General features: G+C 42.3%; 2 protein-coding genes across 2 annotated transcripts; both read left to right on the forward strand.

Moving 5' to 3' along the window:
* The first annotated feature begins 5,497 nt into the window (after positions 1 to 5,497).
* On the forward strand, positions 5,498 to 8,293 carry pars2 (prolyl-tRNA synthetase 2, mitochondrial). Its single transcript, XM_069723394.1, has 3 exons — positions 5,498 to 5,851; positions 6,650 to 6,895; positions 6,975 to 8,293. The coding sequence occupies exons 1-3, from the start codon at positions 5,531 to 5,533 to the stop codon at positions 7,854 to 7,856; spliced, it is 1,449 nt and encodes a 482-aa protein (XP_069579495.1). The 5' UTR covers positions 5,498 to 5,530; the 3' UTR covers positions 7,857 to 8,293.
* Positions 8,294 to 8,881: 588 nt separating this feature from the next.
* Positions 8,882 to 14,974, forward strand: ttc4 (tetratricopeptide repeat domain 4). Its single transcript, XM_069723393.1, has 10 exons — positions 8,882 to 9,132; positions 9,261 to 9,378; positions 9,487 to 9,648; positions 9,779 to 9,856; positions 11,034 to 11,158; positions 11,263 to 11,349; positions 11,544 to 11,785; positions 12,544 to 12,625; positions 13,364 to 13,446; positions 13,961 to 14,974. The coding sequence occupies exons 1-10, from the start codon at positions 9,022 to 9,024 to the stop codon at positions 14,058 to 14,060; spliced, it is 1,188 nt and encodes a 395-aa protein (XP_069579494.1). The 5' UTR covers positions 8,882 to 9,021; the 3' UTR covers positions 14,061 to 14,974.
* The last annotated feature ends 762 nt before the right edge of the window (positions 14,975 to 15,736 follow it).

A 15,736-nucleotide genomic window follows, 5' to 3' on the forward strand; every position in this document is an offset into this window, starting at 1 on the left:
GCTGGATGTCTGTCTGTCTGTCTGTTTAGGGCTCTGTGTCGCTCTTTAAACCCACTGCAGCTGTTCTCTGTTACTTTCCCGTCTTCTCTCAGGACTCTTTTTGCAGATTGTTGATCCACTGCCTGCACCTCCCCGTATTATATACCATCCACCTTTCAGTTCATCAATCCTGAGTGTCTTTCCACCTCCCTCTGACCGGCCCTTAGCCCATCCCAGTGACACACACACACACACACACACACACACACACACACACACACACACACACACACACACACACACTTCTCCTGCTTCCGGTTATCTCCTCCATCACCATTTTTGGCCGCCTAAACTCAGCCATGAGCCTTTTACAACCGCCAGAGCAGCCTCCCCAGCCTCCCTCTGATTATGTGATTTAAGGTCGTGATTGCGCCGACCTTCACTGCAGATCGTGGCTATTTAAGGGATGCAAAGTGATTCCCCCTGAAGTCAAACAGATGTTTGGTCTGTTTACGACGCTCTGATGGCCTGCTTGTTTTTCACTTTACAGCAGTTTGGGCCATCTGAGAGGAAAAAAGTAAATGTTGACAGTCCATCATGCAGTCATTATGGTGCTGCTGATGGCGCGTTGTGATACTGACCATGGTCATTAAGGTTCCACTTAGGATGTCTATGAAATGATATTATGTTTAGCTGGACATGCTGCATGGCTGTCAGTTATGGTAGCAGAAAACAAGACAGATGAAACTGTAAAACTTGTTCTGAATAGATATTCCTTTTCAACTAAAAAGTAGAGCCGACCCGGAGACTTTTTTTTAATCTGAATTCGGACAGAAACAGTGTTCGTGCAGTTTAACGGAAGCGACACAGACATGTTTGATACCAGAAAACTGAGAGGCAGCTGTAGTGAAGCAGAGGAGGTTCCCTCCCGTCGTGGTGGGAAGTAATTATCGTCTATCAAATTACAAAGCTCCTACATGTTTTCTGTTTCAGTATCACAGACAGTCCGAGGTAAAAAATGTTTTCTGAGTCATAGGATTTAACGTTCATCTGGTATGTAGGTGAGGATAGTGTCAAACAAGTATGTGGACACCCTGTTAACTTTGGGTCTGGGGGTGTTTTACAGGCTGCAGAATGATTTTTTTTTTTTTTTTTTTTTTACACGACAGAGCAGTTCTAACTTTGTGAAAACAGTTTAGTGAAGGTCATTCATTTCCTGTTTCTCCATGACAACGAAGAACTCTGACAAATGATCACATTTTCTACGATGGTTAAACAATGAAATGATGCTTACACATTAATAGATCAACATTTATAATTCAAAAATATACTTAAATGTATATTATTCTGACATGGGACATTTTGCTTTTACTTTTTGGCAGCTTAACTACTTGTTTGCTAATACTTTTGCACTTTTTATTTAAGTAAAATGTTTGAACTTTTACCTATAATGCATCATTTCTTCATCGTGGTTGTTCCATTTACTTTTACGTGGACGACTTGCCGGTTCCACCTCTGTCCTCCGTCACTTCTGAAGCCATACCAGCAGCCTTATTAAACGTATGAACTGTTCTCTGCGCATATATATATATTTTTTACACTGCATTCGGAAACCTCGAGCTGAGTCTTCGTAAAAGTAAAATGTTTACCTCTATGTTCATCTTAAATCCAAAGAGGAAAATGTGACGTTTGCAGATAAAAACAAAAAAATCTGTCCTAATGGGATTGTTCATATCTCACAGAGACATTCGGTCGCCCTCTTTCTCTGGGAACTACATCTTACAAAGAGAGCGCCTAGATAAATGGATCAAACAGACACAAACTTAATTGGCTCAGGAAGACATCAGTATGTGCATCTTCGGCCCATCTGAACCCGTCAGCCTGGACGTTGTCCTCCTCAGCGTCCACCTGGAGGAGCAGAGACACTCTGAGCTCCTCTGTGTTCGCCATGTGAGACGACCATCAGGTGTCGGTGTCACCGATTGACTGAAGGGAATAATGGTTGAACATTGCTGGCATAAAACGCTATAAAGCCAGCAAAAGTGCATTAACACAGATTGCCGGACAGTATAATGTCAGCAAAAGACAAAGATTATATGTGCTAGTATATGCACGTTCAATAAAAACTCATCGATTGTACCAAAACAGATTATCAAATATTTTACCTGACATGGACGACCAGTCAATTGTTTAGTTGTTAAACCATTTTTTTTAAGAGCACTTTTCAAGAGTTACAGCTCCTGACATTAAAGATACGGACTGAACCTTTAATAACATCTTTAAATCAAAACGTTTTGTTTCTGTCAATTCCTCAGTGATGGTTAAAACCCATTTTTATTAAATTTCTTTCATTCAAGAGAGTCGGACAAAACAGTCACGGTTATAAACAAAAGTATTTTCTGGAATATTTGATTTAACAGGTGCGTAAATACATAGCATGACTCAACGAGGAAGTGAAGTAATGTCGATACTAAATGGCTCATTAAATGTGTTTTCAGGTCATTTAACCTTCTGTTCCACTCCACTGCATCTGGCTTTCATATTCACAACAAATGTTTCCTGTTTTCAGCTCTATAAAGTCTAAATCCAGCATTTACAGGACATGACCTTAAAAAATTCTGTTTTTAAAATTTTTTTTTTTACAGTATTTTAACATTTGAGTGTTTCAATGTTGAGTAGAGCAGCAGGAAGTCGATTTTTCACTGAGCAGCTGATCCTGATGTTATTTGTAATGTGTATTGTTGTATCTCAAATTATTGTCCCCAATTGTTCTCCCCGAGTCCGTTGATAGAAGCAGTCTTTAGGCAGTTACTGGTCTTAGTTGATTTTTATTAAGCGTAGTTTACAAGATATCTTGCATAGCATACAAGACATCTTGGAGAGCCCAACATCAACCTGAGGTCTCTTTGTTGGAGTCTGACCTCCCCCTTTCCGGCACATACACTTATACTATAGGAAGAGGTGTTACATACGTTGAGGCGGGAACATTTGCATATGTTTGTCTCAGTGCTTTTCCACTGTCCTCCGTTTGACCCACATCCCCCTTTTGATCTGATAGTGAGTTGCACCCTACTGTGACCCCGACGTGATAAGTTCCTGCATAAGCAATGTGTTCTACAATGCTTACAGTCAGTATGTATTTTGAGCTTCTGTGCTAGGATATGTTTACAACAATACAACACATATATATATATATCACATCATATCACTTACATATAGGTCGTACCATCAACTACCAATCTTAAGGTGTAGACAAAAGGCTGTGCATGTAAATGTGAGTGATACTGCTTGGCCAAACCAAAAGGTCACAGTAGGAGGTCTGCAACCTGTGGAGTCACATACTGTTGTTCTTTGAGGCATTATCAGATGGCTGTCTGGAGGACTCCAAGGGGTGAAGGAAGACAACCCCCACCTCCACCAACCAACAAAGAATACATTAATATACATTACTTTTGGTGGAAGACAACCAATGAACATACAACATATGAGCCCTCATATGCACTAAGCAGATCTATATTCCACAGTATCATTTTTATTGAGAAAGAAAGAAACATTCTGTTTTTAGTTTCTGACAATAACAGGAATTGTAAGACCGGTGTCCTTGAACGCTGCCATACCATGTCATGTCTCATCTGAATTAGAAAATCTGAGCAACAAACCATAAGTTAATAGAACAATAGAGTAAAAAAAAAAAAAATTCATTCCAGCTGTATATTTTGCTGGACAGGCATGAGACAGAAAAAAAAATGAACACTGCCTATTTTAATAGTAATTAATTTCGGCGTGGAGGTACATGATGTTATATTCAGATTTATTTTTTATTTTTTAAATTTTTTTAAAGGAAACCATTGAACAACCATATCTGGGGAAGACATAAATAAGTCAAAGTTTGAAAAGAATAACAGATCTCTTTATCGATCAGTAGAATTAATCTCACGATTTCTATTTTAAAACATTGTTGATACAGTCCTAATGCAATTATGTTATTGTAATTATATTATAATATATAATATTCCTGACAGTATTTATGCTCTCATTTTATCAACGCAGGTCAGAGTGACGTTAAAAAAAAAAAAAAAAAGTTTTTCTCTTGGACAAACAAACGCAACATGGCCCTTGCTCTGTCTCTCAGCAGGAAGGTGATCCTGCGCCTGTTCTCCTCCAGGCCCGCAGGTGGCGACGTTGGCGCTTCCGAGCCCGTCATCGGGTAGCCGAGGAAGAGAAAGCAGCGTAGCGGAGCACAACAGGCACCTTTCAGTGTTTCTGCAACTCGTTAAAACAAAAACAACAACAACAAAAAAATCCCACTCTGCGTTGATGTACCCTTAAAATTCCATTCGGGATAAACTTGACACGCTGGGTTACCGTCTCAAAAGGTGAGTCTTCCGATTTAGTTCTGCGTGTGCGTACCGGCGCTGTGTTGACGACTGATGAAGCTAACCTAGCGCTAGCTCTCCTGCTAACTTAACACGTGACCCCCGTAAATGTAAAATTGCTTGCAGTGTTATTAGAATAAGTATCGCGTGCCGGTGTGTTAAAAGTGTAAAAAAAAAAAAAAAGTATCATCTTTACTCGTGAAAAGTTTCATAAAATGGAAAAATGCAATTAAAGTAAATGTACCTGAACCTCCCTCCGATATGTATTGGTGAACCAGCCTTTTGTTTTTGTCATTCATTTACCCATTCAGTTTATAATGTATATGTACATAATATATATATATATATATATATATATATAGATATATACTGTACTGTATATACTGTGCATTTTATATTTTTACTGCTTTCTATTATTATCTTATTGTTTCCTGTATGCTGCTGTAGCGAAAAAAAAAGTCCCCTCGGGGATTAATAAAGTAACTACCTAACCTAATCTAACCTAACCTAAACTAATCTAACCTAACCTAATCTAACCTAACCCAACCTAACCTAATCTAACCTAAACTAATCTAATCTAACCTAACCTAACCTAATCTAACCTAACCCAACCTAACCTAATCTAATCTAACCCAACCTAACCTAATCTAACCTAAACTAATCTAATCTAACCTAACCTAACCCAACCTAACCTAATCTAACCTAAACTAATCTAATCTAACCTAACCTAAACTAACCTAATCTAACCTAACCTAATCTAATCTAACCTAATCTAATCTAACCTAACCCAACCTAATCTAACCTAAACTAATCTAATCTAACCTAACCTAACCTAACCTAATCTAACCTAACCTAATCTAACCTAACCTAATCTAACCTACAAACTAAATCAATGAAGGAGAAAGAAAGAAAAAAGCCCTTCAGATTTTCACTGAGCCGAATGCCACCGTGTCCACAACGTTTGTTTTGTTTTGTCGAGCAGTAAAACGTCTTGTTTACTATTATTCGACAAAACATTTGAGGTGCGAATTGTTTGACAATGAACATTGACAGTCGAAACAGTTTCTTGATTATTTCCGTTAAAATGCTCGGCTTGAACTAATTTATGTCTTCTTCTTCTTCTTCTTCTCTGCGGCAGCAGCAGCAGCACATCTGGATGTACCACGGAGCCCGCGATGCATCGTGTTCTGCAGAGAGCCTCTCGCGGCCTCCGCAGACCCCCGATTCTCCCGGCGAGGAGCCACTCGGGCTGCGCCGGGTGTGCGGCAGCAGCCTTCCCCGCCGCCGCCGCTCCCTCCAGACGTACGAAGCCCGCGGTGCTGGTGTCCCGTCTCTACCAGCCCTCGAACCTGCGTGACGTGGGGCAGGACGGCCGGCTGCAGGGGGAGATGACCTGCAAGAGCCAGCGGCTCATGCAGCAGGCCGGACTGGTTCATCCGTCCAACCCAGGCTGCTACTACTACCTGCCTGCCGCCGTCCGCTCCGTGGAGAAGCTGGTGAGCTTTTTTTTTTTATTTTGTTATACGAGGTGGAATAATATGTTTCGAGGAAGGAAACTGTATTTATTGCTTTTGCCTTGTCCACGTATAGGACTTTTTTTTTCTCTCTCTATAGACTGTTGTATCTCAAATTATTGTCCCCAATTGTTTTCCCCGAGTCCGTTGATAGAAGCAGTCTTTAGGCAGTTACCGGTCTTAGTTGTTTTTTATTAAGCGTAGTTTACAAGATATCTTGGAGAGCCCAACATCAACCTGAGGTCTCTTTGTTGGAGCCTGACCTCCCCCTTTCCGGCACATACACTTATACTATAGGAAGAGGTGTTACATACGTTGAGGCGGGACATTTGCATAGTATGTTTGTCTCAGTACTTTTCCACTGTCCTCCATTTGAACCACATCTCCCTTTTGATCTGATAGTGAGTTGCACCCCACGTGACCCCGACGTGATAAGTTCCTGCATAAGCAATGTGTTATCAGATGGCTGTCTGGAGGACTCCAGGGGGTGAAGGAAGACAACCCCCACCTCCACCAACCAACAAAGAATACATCAATATACATGACTTTTGGTGGAAGACAACCCAAATTATATTGTATTAGCGTACAACATATGAGCCCTCATATGCACTAAGCAGATCTATATTCCACAAGACCTTCTGGGAAAAAATGTTCGACATCACGACACAGTTCAATGACAACAACAACAAAATTCACTGGTTTACGGACCAATGAATACTAGACAGTCGTAACTGCTGTTAAAACAATCTTTTTTTGTGTAAATTTGCTTTGTATTAACAGATAAGAGTGATCGACCAGGAGATGCAGGGGATTGGTGGGCAGAAGCTGGACATGCCCAGTCTGTGCTCAGCTGATCTCTGGAAAACCAGCGAGCGTTGGGATTTGATGGGGAAGGAGCTGTTCCGTCTGAAGGACCGCCACGGTGCCGACTACTGCCTGGGTCCCACACACGAGGAGGCGGTGACGACTCTCGTCGCTCACCAGTCGACTCTCTCCTACAGACAGCTCCCTCTGCTTCTTTACCAGGTCAGCGATCTGCCACGTTATTACCAGCTGTTGTAACGAGCTGCGGTTTTTACACCACGGTTTATTTTTCAACGAACAGATCACCCGCAAATTCCGAGACGAACCGAAGCCGAAGTTCGGTCTCCTTCGAGGGAGGGAGTTTTACATGAAGGACATGTACTCGTTTGATGCGAGTGAAGAAGCTGCTCATCAGACCTATGAAGCTGTGTGCCAAGCGTACACCCGGCTCTTCGCCCGGTTGGGACTGCGTTGCATTCAGGTGCAGGCCGACACGGGAAACATCGGCGGGAAACTCTCCCATGAGTTCCAGCTGCCGGCGGACATCGGGGAGGACCGGCTGCTGGTTTGTGGGAGCTGCTCCTTCTCTGCTAATGTAGAGGCCATGTCATCAGACAGAACTGACTGTCCGCAGTGCACAACTGGCACACTGGTAGAGTCAAAGGGGATAGAAGTAGGTCACACCTTTTATCTCGGTAGAAAATACTCCCACATATTCAAGGCCACCTTCAGCAACGCCCAGAACAAGCCGAGTATTGCCGAGATGGGCTGCTACGGTCTCGGGGTGACGCGAATTCTGGCTGCGGCCATCGAGGTGATGTCAACAGAAGAGGGGATCCGCTGGCCGGGTCTCATCGCTCCTTACCAGGTTTGCGTTTTATCCCCCAAGAAGGGTAGCAAAGTGGACGAGGCGACGATCTTAGCAGAGGAACTCGTTCACTCTTTGGGAGACGCTCTGCCTCGTCTGAGAGGAGAAGTCATTCTGGACGACCGAACACAGATGACCATTGGAAAGAGGCTGAAGGACGCCAGCAGACTGGGTTACCCGTACATCGTCGTAGTAGGTCAGGCTGCTCTGGAGGAAACGCCCAGGTTTGAGGTGATCCGTCAGCAGACGGGCGAGACGATGTTCCTCAGTAAAGATGGACTCTTGGATCTACTGGGAGGAGTGGAAACTGTTTGAGAAACAAATCTGAATGTGGAAATAAAGGTTTGTTTGTGCTGTATGTGATGTGGTGGGCAAAGAATAATAAACCCATTTTTGGTTTTGAAGTTTCAAAGAATGGCATCAATAAATATACGAGTCTGCTGACGTGAATTTAAATTATTGTGAATAATATACATTGGCATCTGTAACCTACAACTCTCATGACACAAATCAGTGCTGGCAGTAAATGCTGTAAACGCAATCATGTCCCAACAATTATGGAAAAGTGAGACCAGAGAAAGACAAGTGAAAAAAAAAATATATATATATTCCAGTAATAGAAGTAGTATTCAAATTGTTCAGTTGAATGAAAGTACCAATACCCCACATGCACAATGAAGTACGTGAGAATCAGTGGATTCATCGTTTAATTGACTTGACAGTTAATTGACAATAAATTGTTAATTGTGTAAGTCTTCTGTTCCTCTTTTTTTTTTTTTTTTTAAATACTCCACATTTCATAATTACAGCTTCTTGAATGCGTCTTGGTTGCTTTTCCTTCATTCTTTTTTAAAAGTTTTAAATTGATAATTTCGAGGTTTGGGTGGTTGGTTTAACAAAATGAGTTTTGGCTTGATCTCACTCTGCTCAAGGTAACTGACATCCTTCACCATTGCCTGATTCATTTTTCCTTTTACATCCAAATCAATCAATTACATGAGAAAATAATCAGTAGATTGATTCATAATAAAAAAATAATAAGTTTGCAGTCATATTCTGAATTGTTTAAACTCCACCTCAACCAACAGTAAAATGCTGCTTACATGTTAATGCATCCATTTTTTTTCTCCCCCCACAATGAATACTTTTATTTTTACAGTGTATCTGTACTTTTTACTTCAGTAAAGTATTTTTAATACTTCCTCCGTGTATTTTAAAATGTACTCGAATACAGTGTTTGAGTACGTTTGTCTGGTGAACGTATTAAAAACACCGCAGTGGAACTAATGTAGCAGGACAAGAGTTTCCGCACGGATCACTATTCACGCAGTGCCGCTCACGCACATGTGTAAACAAGGCGACTTCCGGAATCGGCAACGTGCGCCACAGCTGATGTCCCAGGCGTCTGCAAACGATTGTTGAGAGTTTACACGAGATTTGGAAACGACGAAAGGCGATCGAAAGGACCATTTGACCCAAAATGGCGTCGCAGCCGGTGCACAGTGACAGCGACGACGGGATGGACGAGTTCATGGACAGATTCACGACCCAGAGATACAAAAAAGGTTTCAGTGAAACAAACTGGGAAGAGGTAACGCTGACACGAGTAAACTATCTGCACTGAACGCACACACACACGTGTATCTGTGTTGTTGTTGTTGTTGTTGTCCGTCCTCGTGGACCTGTAGTTATGTATTTATGTGTTTCTGTCTCGTGCAGGAGTTCAATAAAGTGCCCATGTTCATGAAAACAGCCCCAGAAGAGATTGACCCACAGAGTTACCCAGAACTAGCTTGTCTCCAGTCCATCATCCACGACGAGGACCGGCCTCCGGAGGGTAAGTGGACCACAGCTTTTGACTCCTGCTTTCGCAGCGGTCCCTGAATGCGTCTTCACTGAGGAGCAGGTTTTTGTGAATGAGAGGAAACGGACGGTTCTTCTGCAGAGCAAGCGACGAGCCTGAAAGACGAGGGCAACGCTTTCTTCAAGGAGAAGAGCTACCAGAAGGCCGTGGCGTCCTACACGGCGGGTCTGAAGAAGAAATGCGGGGACCGGGAGCTCAACGCGGTTCTCCTCACCAACCGGGCGGCGGCGCACTTCTATCTGGGTAAAAAAAAAAAAAGGATCCCCTGTCGAGAGGTCTTGGGGAGGGGGGGGGGGGGGGGACAGCGCTGAAGTGCTGAGATGTTTTTGTGGGGAAAGTATGACGTGGTGTCTGCTTGTGTTTGTCAACGCAGGTAACATGCGCTCGGCGCTGAACGACGCTGCAGCCGCGAAGAAGATGAAGCCGGACCACCTCAAAGCTTTGATGAGAGGCGGGTGACATACGGGACCAATTCATTGATCTTTCTCTCTCCCCTCCCACCTGTTTATTTGATGCCCCTTTTAGAGTCTGCTCGTAGTTTAATAATACACACACGTGTTCAGAAGAAGAGACACTTTCTGGCTGCGCTGTTTGGCTTTGAACTCAATCCGTGGCGCTTTATGTTGATAAAGGATCGCTCTCCTATTTTGTTTACACGAGGGTAACGTGCTGGACTCGGGCTCATGCCGGGACAACGCCCGATATGTGTCAGCCCCCAGTCAGTAGGAGAGAATCGGCCGGTCTCAAAAGTATTTATTATAAAAGCAGCTGAGTATCGGGTCACAAGCTTGGAGCTCAGACAAAGTGTCCCTGACAGCAACAAAGTGTGTCAGTTCGCGAAGTCTCGACTGTCTGCCTGTCGGGCCCTTGCTCCTGTATTTTATAGTACATCGTGCATGTAGCTCCTTGTGCTGTGTTGGCGTTCGCTGACTGGTTCTTCTTGTTTTCGTTATCTGTTGACACCTGCACATCAGTTTTGAGGAGAAGTTGTCTTGCAAAAGTGCTGGTTGCTGTACGTGACTCTCTGCAGGAAGACGATGTGCTGACCTTCTGACCTGAGAACACAGTGTACCCTGCATGCACGCAGAGACCTTTATGAAAAATATAGTGTTACCGATATTAATGCCAAATTATAAGTACAATAGCTGTATATGCAAGAGAAATCATCCACAAACGTAATATCTTGATTTTCATGAAAAAAACGATTTGGCAGTATTTCAATTCGGTTGTATTTATGGTGTAAAAATCGCAGTGAAACATGCTTCTGATACCGTTTTACAAACACTCAAATATTTATGAAAAATAGGGATTATTAAAACAGGTAGTGCCAACAAACATATACAAAGAAACAACGTCATTAACATATCAATGTCAAAACAAAACAAATAAATGCTTTTTTAATTTTTTTTTATTGTGGCCTGATTTTTAAGCTTTATCATAAAGCTACATTTTGAACTGACTCTAGAAAGTTTATATTTATTAGTATTGCCACAGGAAATAACGAGAGTTTTTTTTTTTTTTCATGTGACCCACTCCGATGACAACAGCCATCAGACAATATCACAGCGTCCCGAGATTGTGATAACGATCAGAACAATAATGTGAATTCCTCATTTCTGGCCGTGCAGGTGTTCAGTGTTGCGTAGAGCTGCGTAACTTCTCCGAGGCCGTCAAGTGGTGTGACGAGGGGCTGGCAGCCCATCCTGCCGACGCAAAGCTGCGGGAGCTGAGAGCTGCAGCGGATAAACACAACGTAATTTATGAGTTCAGATGATTTAAAAAAAAAAAAAAAAAAAAATTCGATGCAGGTTTTAAATGAATGCTGTTTTAAAGTAATATTTGTTTTTGGTGCCTCAGAGAGCAGCAGAGAGAGATGCCAGGAAGGCCAAAGTCCAAGAAAAAAAGCTGCGTGGTGAGAAAGAAGCTCTTCTGGCTGCTATAACGGTAGGCGGCGCATTAACCTGCTTCTCGTCAGCGTCTAACCTGTCGGTGTTGTCGCATGCGTTTGTATTTGAAAACCCCTGAAATATGCTGAAAACATCTCCGGTGCAAATCAATGTCGTATAAGATTCAAACGCGTTTTTTTTGTTTTGTTTATTTCATGATGATCGGATGCATTTTTGTGTTGTCTGACGCAGGACCGAGGCATCAAGCTCCTCCAGCCTGCGAAGTCTCGTCGGCACGGCTCAGGCAGCGAGGATGAGGATGAACCCGCTTCAGCCGCGATCGCGCAGCTGAGCCTGGACGGCCTCAGCTCCCGGGAGGTCACCGGGTCTCAGGTCTTCCTGGACGAGCGGGGCTCTCTGCACTGGCCTGTTCTCTTCCTGTACCCCGAACATCAGCAGAGTGATTTCATCTCGGCCTTCTGCGAGAACAACTGGTGAAATACTCTTGTTCTTTTTTCTTTTTTCTAGTCCTGACGAGGTTGCGATGCGAGATATGTCTGTGCTTATTGTGAGCAGGTTGCGCCTTCATTAAGCCATTTTCTAGCAGAACTTCCAGACATTTTCTGGTCAAAGCTTCTCTGATGTAAAGATTTCATGTTTTTCTGTCGTAACAAATTGCAAACTGAATACTTTTGGATTTTTGTCTGGATAGCCATGTGGATGCTGAGTCAGCATTTACAATTCAGAGATGTGACATTAATCTGCAAATGGATCAATAATGAAAATAATTGTTCCATAACAGGCTTTAGAGGGAGAAATCCTGGGATTGAATACCTATTTTAAGTGTGTGTTGATTGAAGCGAGACATACAGGGGCATGTTTCTTTTAAATAGATGAAATTATACCACACAGGAAAATAAGCAGTTAATGTTCGCACACATTTGATGGTTACAGCTGTGTTACTCACGTTCATCACTTGTGTTTGCTTGCTACTGTTACATTGTGTTTTACTATTCCACTGATAAACATGAAATGGTTTTAAGTGAAGCAGGAAGAAAAACTCGCACTTGGCTGGTTTGTGTAATTACCAGTTCTGGACACAGGGGGTCGCTGTTGAGCAGAGGTGACAAAGCCTAGAAATGTCACTTTAATTTCCACAGCCACATGAAAAAAAAATAAACAGCTTTGTAAAAGACATTTGATCAGATACAAAATAACTCCTGTATCTCCACGTTTGTCTCATCTTGTGCAGTTTCTTAGACCACCTGGCGGTCATGTTTGAAGAACTTCCTACTTGGGACACGGACAGAAAATACTCCATCCAAAATCTGCAGGTTTGTGTTGAAGTAGTTTGGTTTACTTCTCCGTTCATACGTTAACATACAGTGTGATTGATACTTTTTGTCCTTCAAACTTGTGATTTCTTCCACAGTTTTAAGGTTGAAGAAGTGGTGCTACACTCTTAACTGCTCTTCGATAAACTAAATACATAAAGCAGCAGATTTTGTCAGTCTTTTTTTAAATATTATTAAAGGGGAAGAAATATGAATTAGGATGACAGAGGAACTCCGTTGGTTTTACACATCAGAGTGTACTAGTTTTATGTACAGGTGCAGAAAACGAATAAAAGCAACAGAAAAGACAGAGTTTTTGGACAGCGACTGAGATGAATGACGTCATAACATTTGATAACATCCTGTCAGATTTACTACTTTGTGGGCCGCTGTCTTTAGCCCACTAGCCGTCCTAGCTCCTGCAGGTTACCACCACTGCATACAGGCTGCCGTGGTAATTTTAGTCTGATTGCACCCTCACAGAGACGTGAGGTTGTCAGACCTCCTCATCTCTCCTTGAGCCTATCAGCGCTGGGCTGTAATAGCTGCTACTAACATAACACCCGAATCTTCAACTGGAAGAAGACGGTTGGAGTCTTTAAAAATGAAGAAAAACAGAAACAATAAATAACCAAGAACACAGCTGTGCAGAGGGTTACCTTACAGTATAAAAACAGTAATATCAGTGAGTTCATTTGAAAATAACAGCCTGCAATAACATTTGCCCGTCTTTCCCAGCTGTACTTTGAAGATGAGGAGAAGGAGAAACTCTACGAAGTCGACCCCGAGGCCCCACTTCTGAAAACACTGCAGCGTAAAAGGTACATTTACTGTTTATTCCAATGAAGGCTGGTTTCATTTTGATTCACACCGTGGACATTAAGAATTCTCTTCTTAAATGATATTTCAATCAGAACCTAAATTTATTCTATAAGTCTCCTTTTTGTCTTATTAGCCTGAAATAAATTGTTATTATTATTGGGTTAAAATGGATGTTCTCTATTCGGTGATATTAACACCAGTTTAACAAAATCTTTATGAAACCAGTTAAAGTTCCTTTTAAAATCATGTCCTGCTGTTAGTTACCGTTTCCTTGTCAAGGAAATATCAAGGAAAAATAAGTGATTGGTTTATTTGATGGCACATGTCACCTTGTGGGCAGGGCTCCTGGTTTAAACAGGTCGTAAATACTTTCGTTTTCAGTAATTAAATGTAAATCTGTGTGCTTTATCTCTGTTAGGCAATGTATTGTGTTTTATGGTGTGAAATGTTTCCATTTATGAACTTCCTTCATGGTCTTTTCCTCATTCTTGTTCCTTTCTGTTGTGGACACAGGTTTTTCGTCAAGGCAGGCACTCCCAACTTCATCGTGTTGGTAAATGGGTCGTTGTTCTGCAAGCAGTTTTTATCAGGAAAAAAAATACATAAATTGTGAAAAGCACTTTAAATACATAAAATCCCTCTTTCAAATCCTAAAGGCTGACTTTTTTTTTTTTAAATTTTAAAGATAGTTAAGCAAAAATGTCTTGGCAAGGAGTAGGACGAGCTGCATGACAACAAACATCAATGTAAATGATTATGAAACATGCGATGTCTTACAGTAATCCATTTGGATGCTTTGTTTCTGTCAGTACAAATACATTTGCACTGGCTCTACTTCCTTTTTCATTTTTGTTTTCCATCGGGCAAAAATTGTTGGTAGTACTTGGCCGATACTGAAAGGTGATGTGAGAACAATGCATTGGTTGATCAGAGGGAATCATCACAATAACTGCGCTGCTGTGTGCGCAAAATGGGACATCCTGTACAACATATTGTTATAACGAAGCTACTGTAGCCTCCGAAATCTTTTTTTAATTCAGGGGACTAGTCGATTAGGTGGCGGCACAGTGGTGCAGTGGTTAGCATTGTCGCCTCACAGCAAAAAAAGGTTCGAATCTGGGCCGGGGCCTTTCTGTGCGGAGTTCGCATGTCCTCCCTGTGCCTGCGTGGGTTCTCTCCGGGTACTCCGGCTTCCTCCCACCATCCAAAGACATGCGCCTCAGGTTAATTGGTGGTTCTACAAATTGCCCTTAGGTGTGAATGAGAGCGTGAATGGTCTTTGTTTCCGTCCGTCTCTGTGTGTTGGCCCTGTGATGGACTGGTGACCTGTCCAGGGTGTAACCCTGCCTTCGCCCAAAGCGAGCTGGGATAGGCTGCAGCCCCCCAGATTATTATTGATTGAATAAAATATTTTAAAACACACGTCAAATCAGATTTAATTGTCACCACATTTTTTTGCTCTGAATTACAGATTTATTTATTTTTCACAGGAAAACTAAGAAATTAATTCAAAAAAAAAAAAAACAACCGAGGATTATTATTGTTACTATAAAGTTCACAATACAGTAAATGTGAATGTGGAGCTCAAAGTCAAATTCTTATCATTTACATGAACTATAAAGAGATGTGAACTTCATGATTATAAGGAAACTGTAAAGAATTCATCACACACAAATCAAAGTGGTCACAGTCGGAGGTTTCATTGAAAAATACAATAAAACTAACAGCAGGGTGATCAGAGCAAAATCCCATTTCCACCAGTCTCAGTATTTCTTGGTGACGACTTCTGTTTGGCTCACAAACGTAGTTGGAGGTGGGCTGGCCATCATCACCGGAGCAGGCGCAAACATAGTTGGAGGTGGGCTGACCATCATCACCGGAGCAGGCTGCATGTTGACGACAGTTTGAGACTGCATGTTGATGACAGTGGGAGTCTTTTTCTGATGTCTTAACTCGCGATGCATCTGACACCAGTTGCACCATCCGCAGAAACAGGAAATCAGGATGTCGTTACACAGAGAACCCTGCGGAGAACCAAAGCATTACTTTATTTTTTATTCAACATGTCATGAAATTCAGTGCAGGTCAGCATGTCGTGCGTCTTACCTTGATGCCATGTCTGTTGCGTATGGCACTCCGTAGAGACAAGCCCACCGGAGGAACAAACAGAGGAATCCCACAGGCTGCCAGTACAGCAGGGCTGCAAATGTCACACAAGGGGAGACAGTAGTTCTCTCCAAATCTGTTGGAAACAGTGCAGGCAAGACAAGGGCAGCACCAGAAACCGTA

This window comes from Brachyistius frenatus, unplaced genomic scaffold (genome assembly GCF_029030835.1).
Source record: "Brachyistius frenatus isolate BFR_SWC_R1_liver_20210118 unplaced genomic scaffold, ASM2903083v1 Contig_326, whole genome shotgun sequence".
In the NCBI taxonomy this organism is placed as follows: domain Eukaryota; kingdom Metazoa; phylum Chordata; class Actinopteri; family Embiotocidae; genus Brachyistius; species Brachyistius frenatus.

What these genes read in the sequence shown, in the direction of transcription:
- pars2 (XM_069723394.1), top strand. Translation starts at nt 5,531, where the DNA reads ATGCATCGTGTTCTGCAGAGAGCCTCTCGCGGCCTCCGCAGACCCCCG. An exon ending in TCCGCTCCGTGGAGAAGCTG is followed by an intron (nt 5,852 to 6,649) that starts GTGAGCTTTTTT and finishes TTGTATTAACAG; the next exon opens with ATAAGAGTGATCGACCAGGA. An exon ending in TCCCTCTGCTTCTTTACCAG is followed by an intron (nt 6,896 to 6,974) that starts GTCAGCGATCTG and finishes TTCAACGAACAG; the next exon opens with ATCACCCGCAAATTCCGAGA.
- ttc4 (XM_069723393.1), top strand. Translation starts at nt 9,022, where the DNA reads ATGGCGTCGCAGCCGGTGCACAGTGACAGCGACGACGGGATGGACGAG. An exon ending in CGAGGACCGGCCTCCGGAGG is followed by an intron (nt 9,379 to 9,486) that starts GTAAGTGGACCA and finishes GTTCTTCTGCAG; the next exon opens with AGCAAGCGACGAGCCTGAAA. An exon ending in GCCTTCTGCGAGAACAACTG is followed by an intron (nt 11,786 to 12,543) that starts GTGAAATACTCT and finishes CATCTTGTGCAG; the next exon opens with TTTCTTAGACCACCTGGCGG.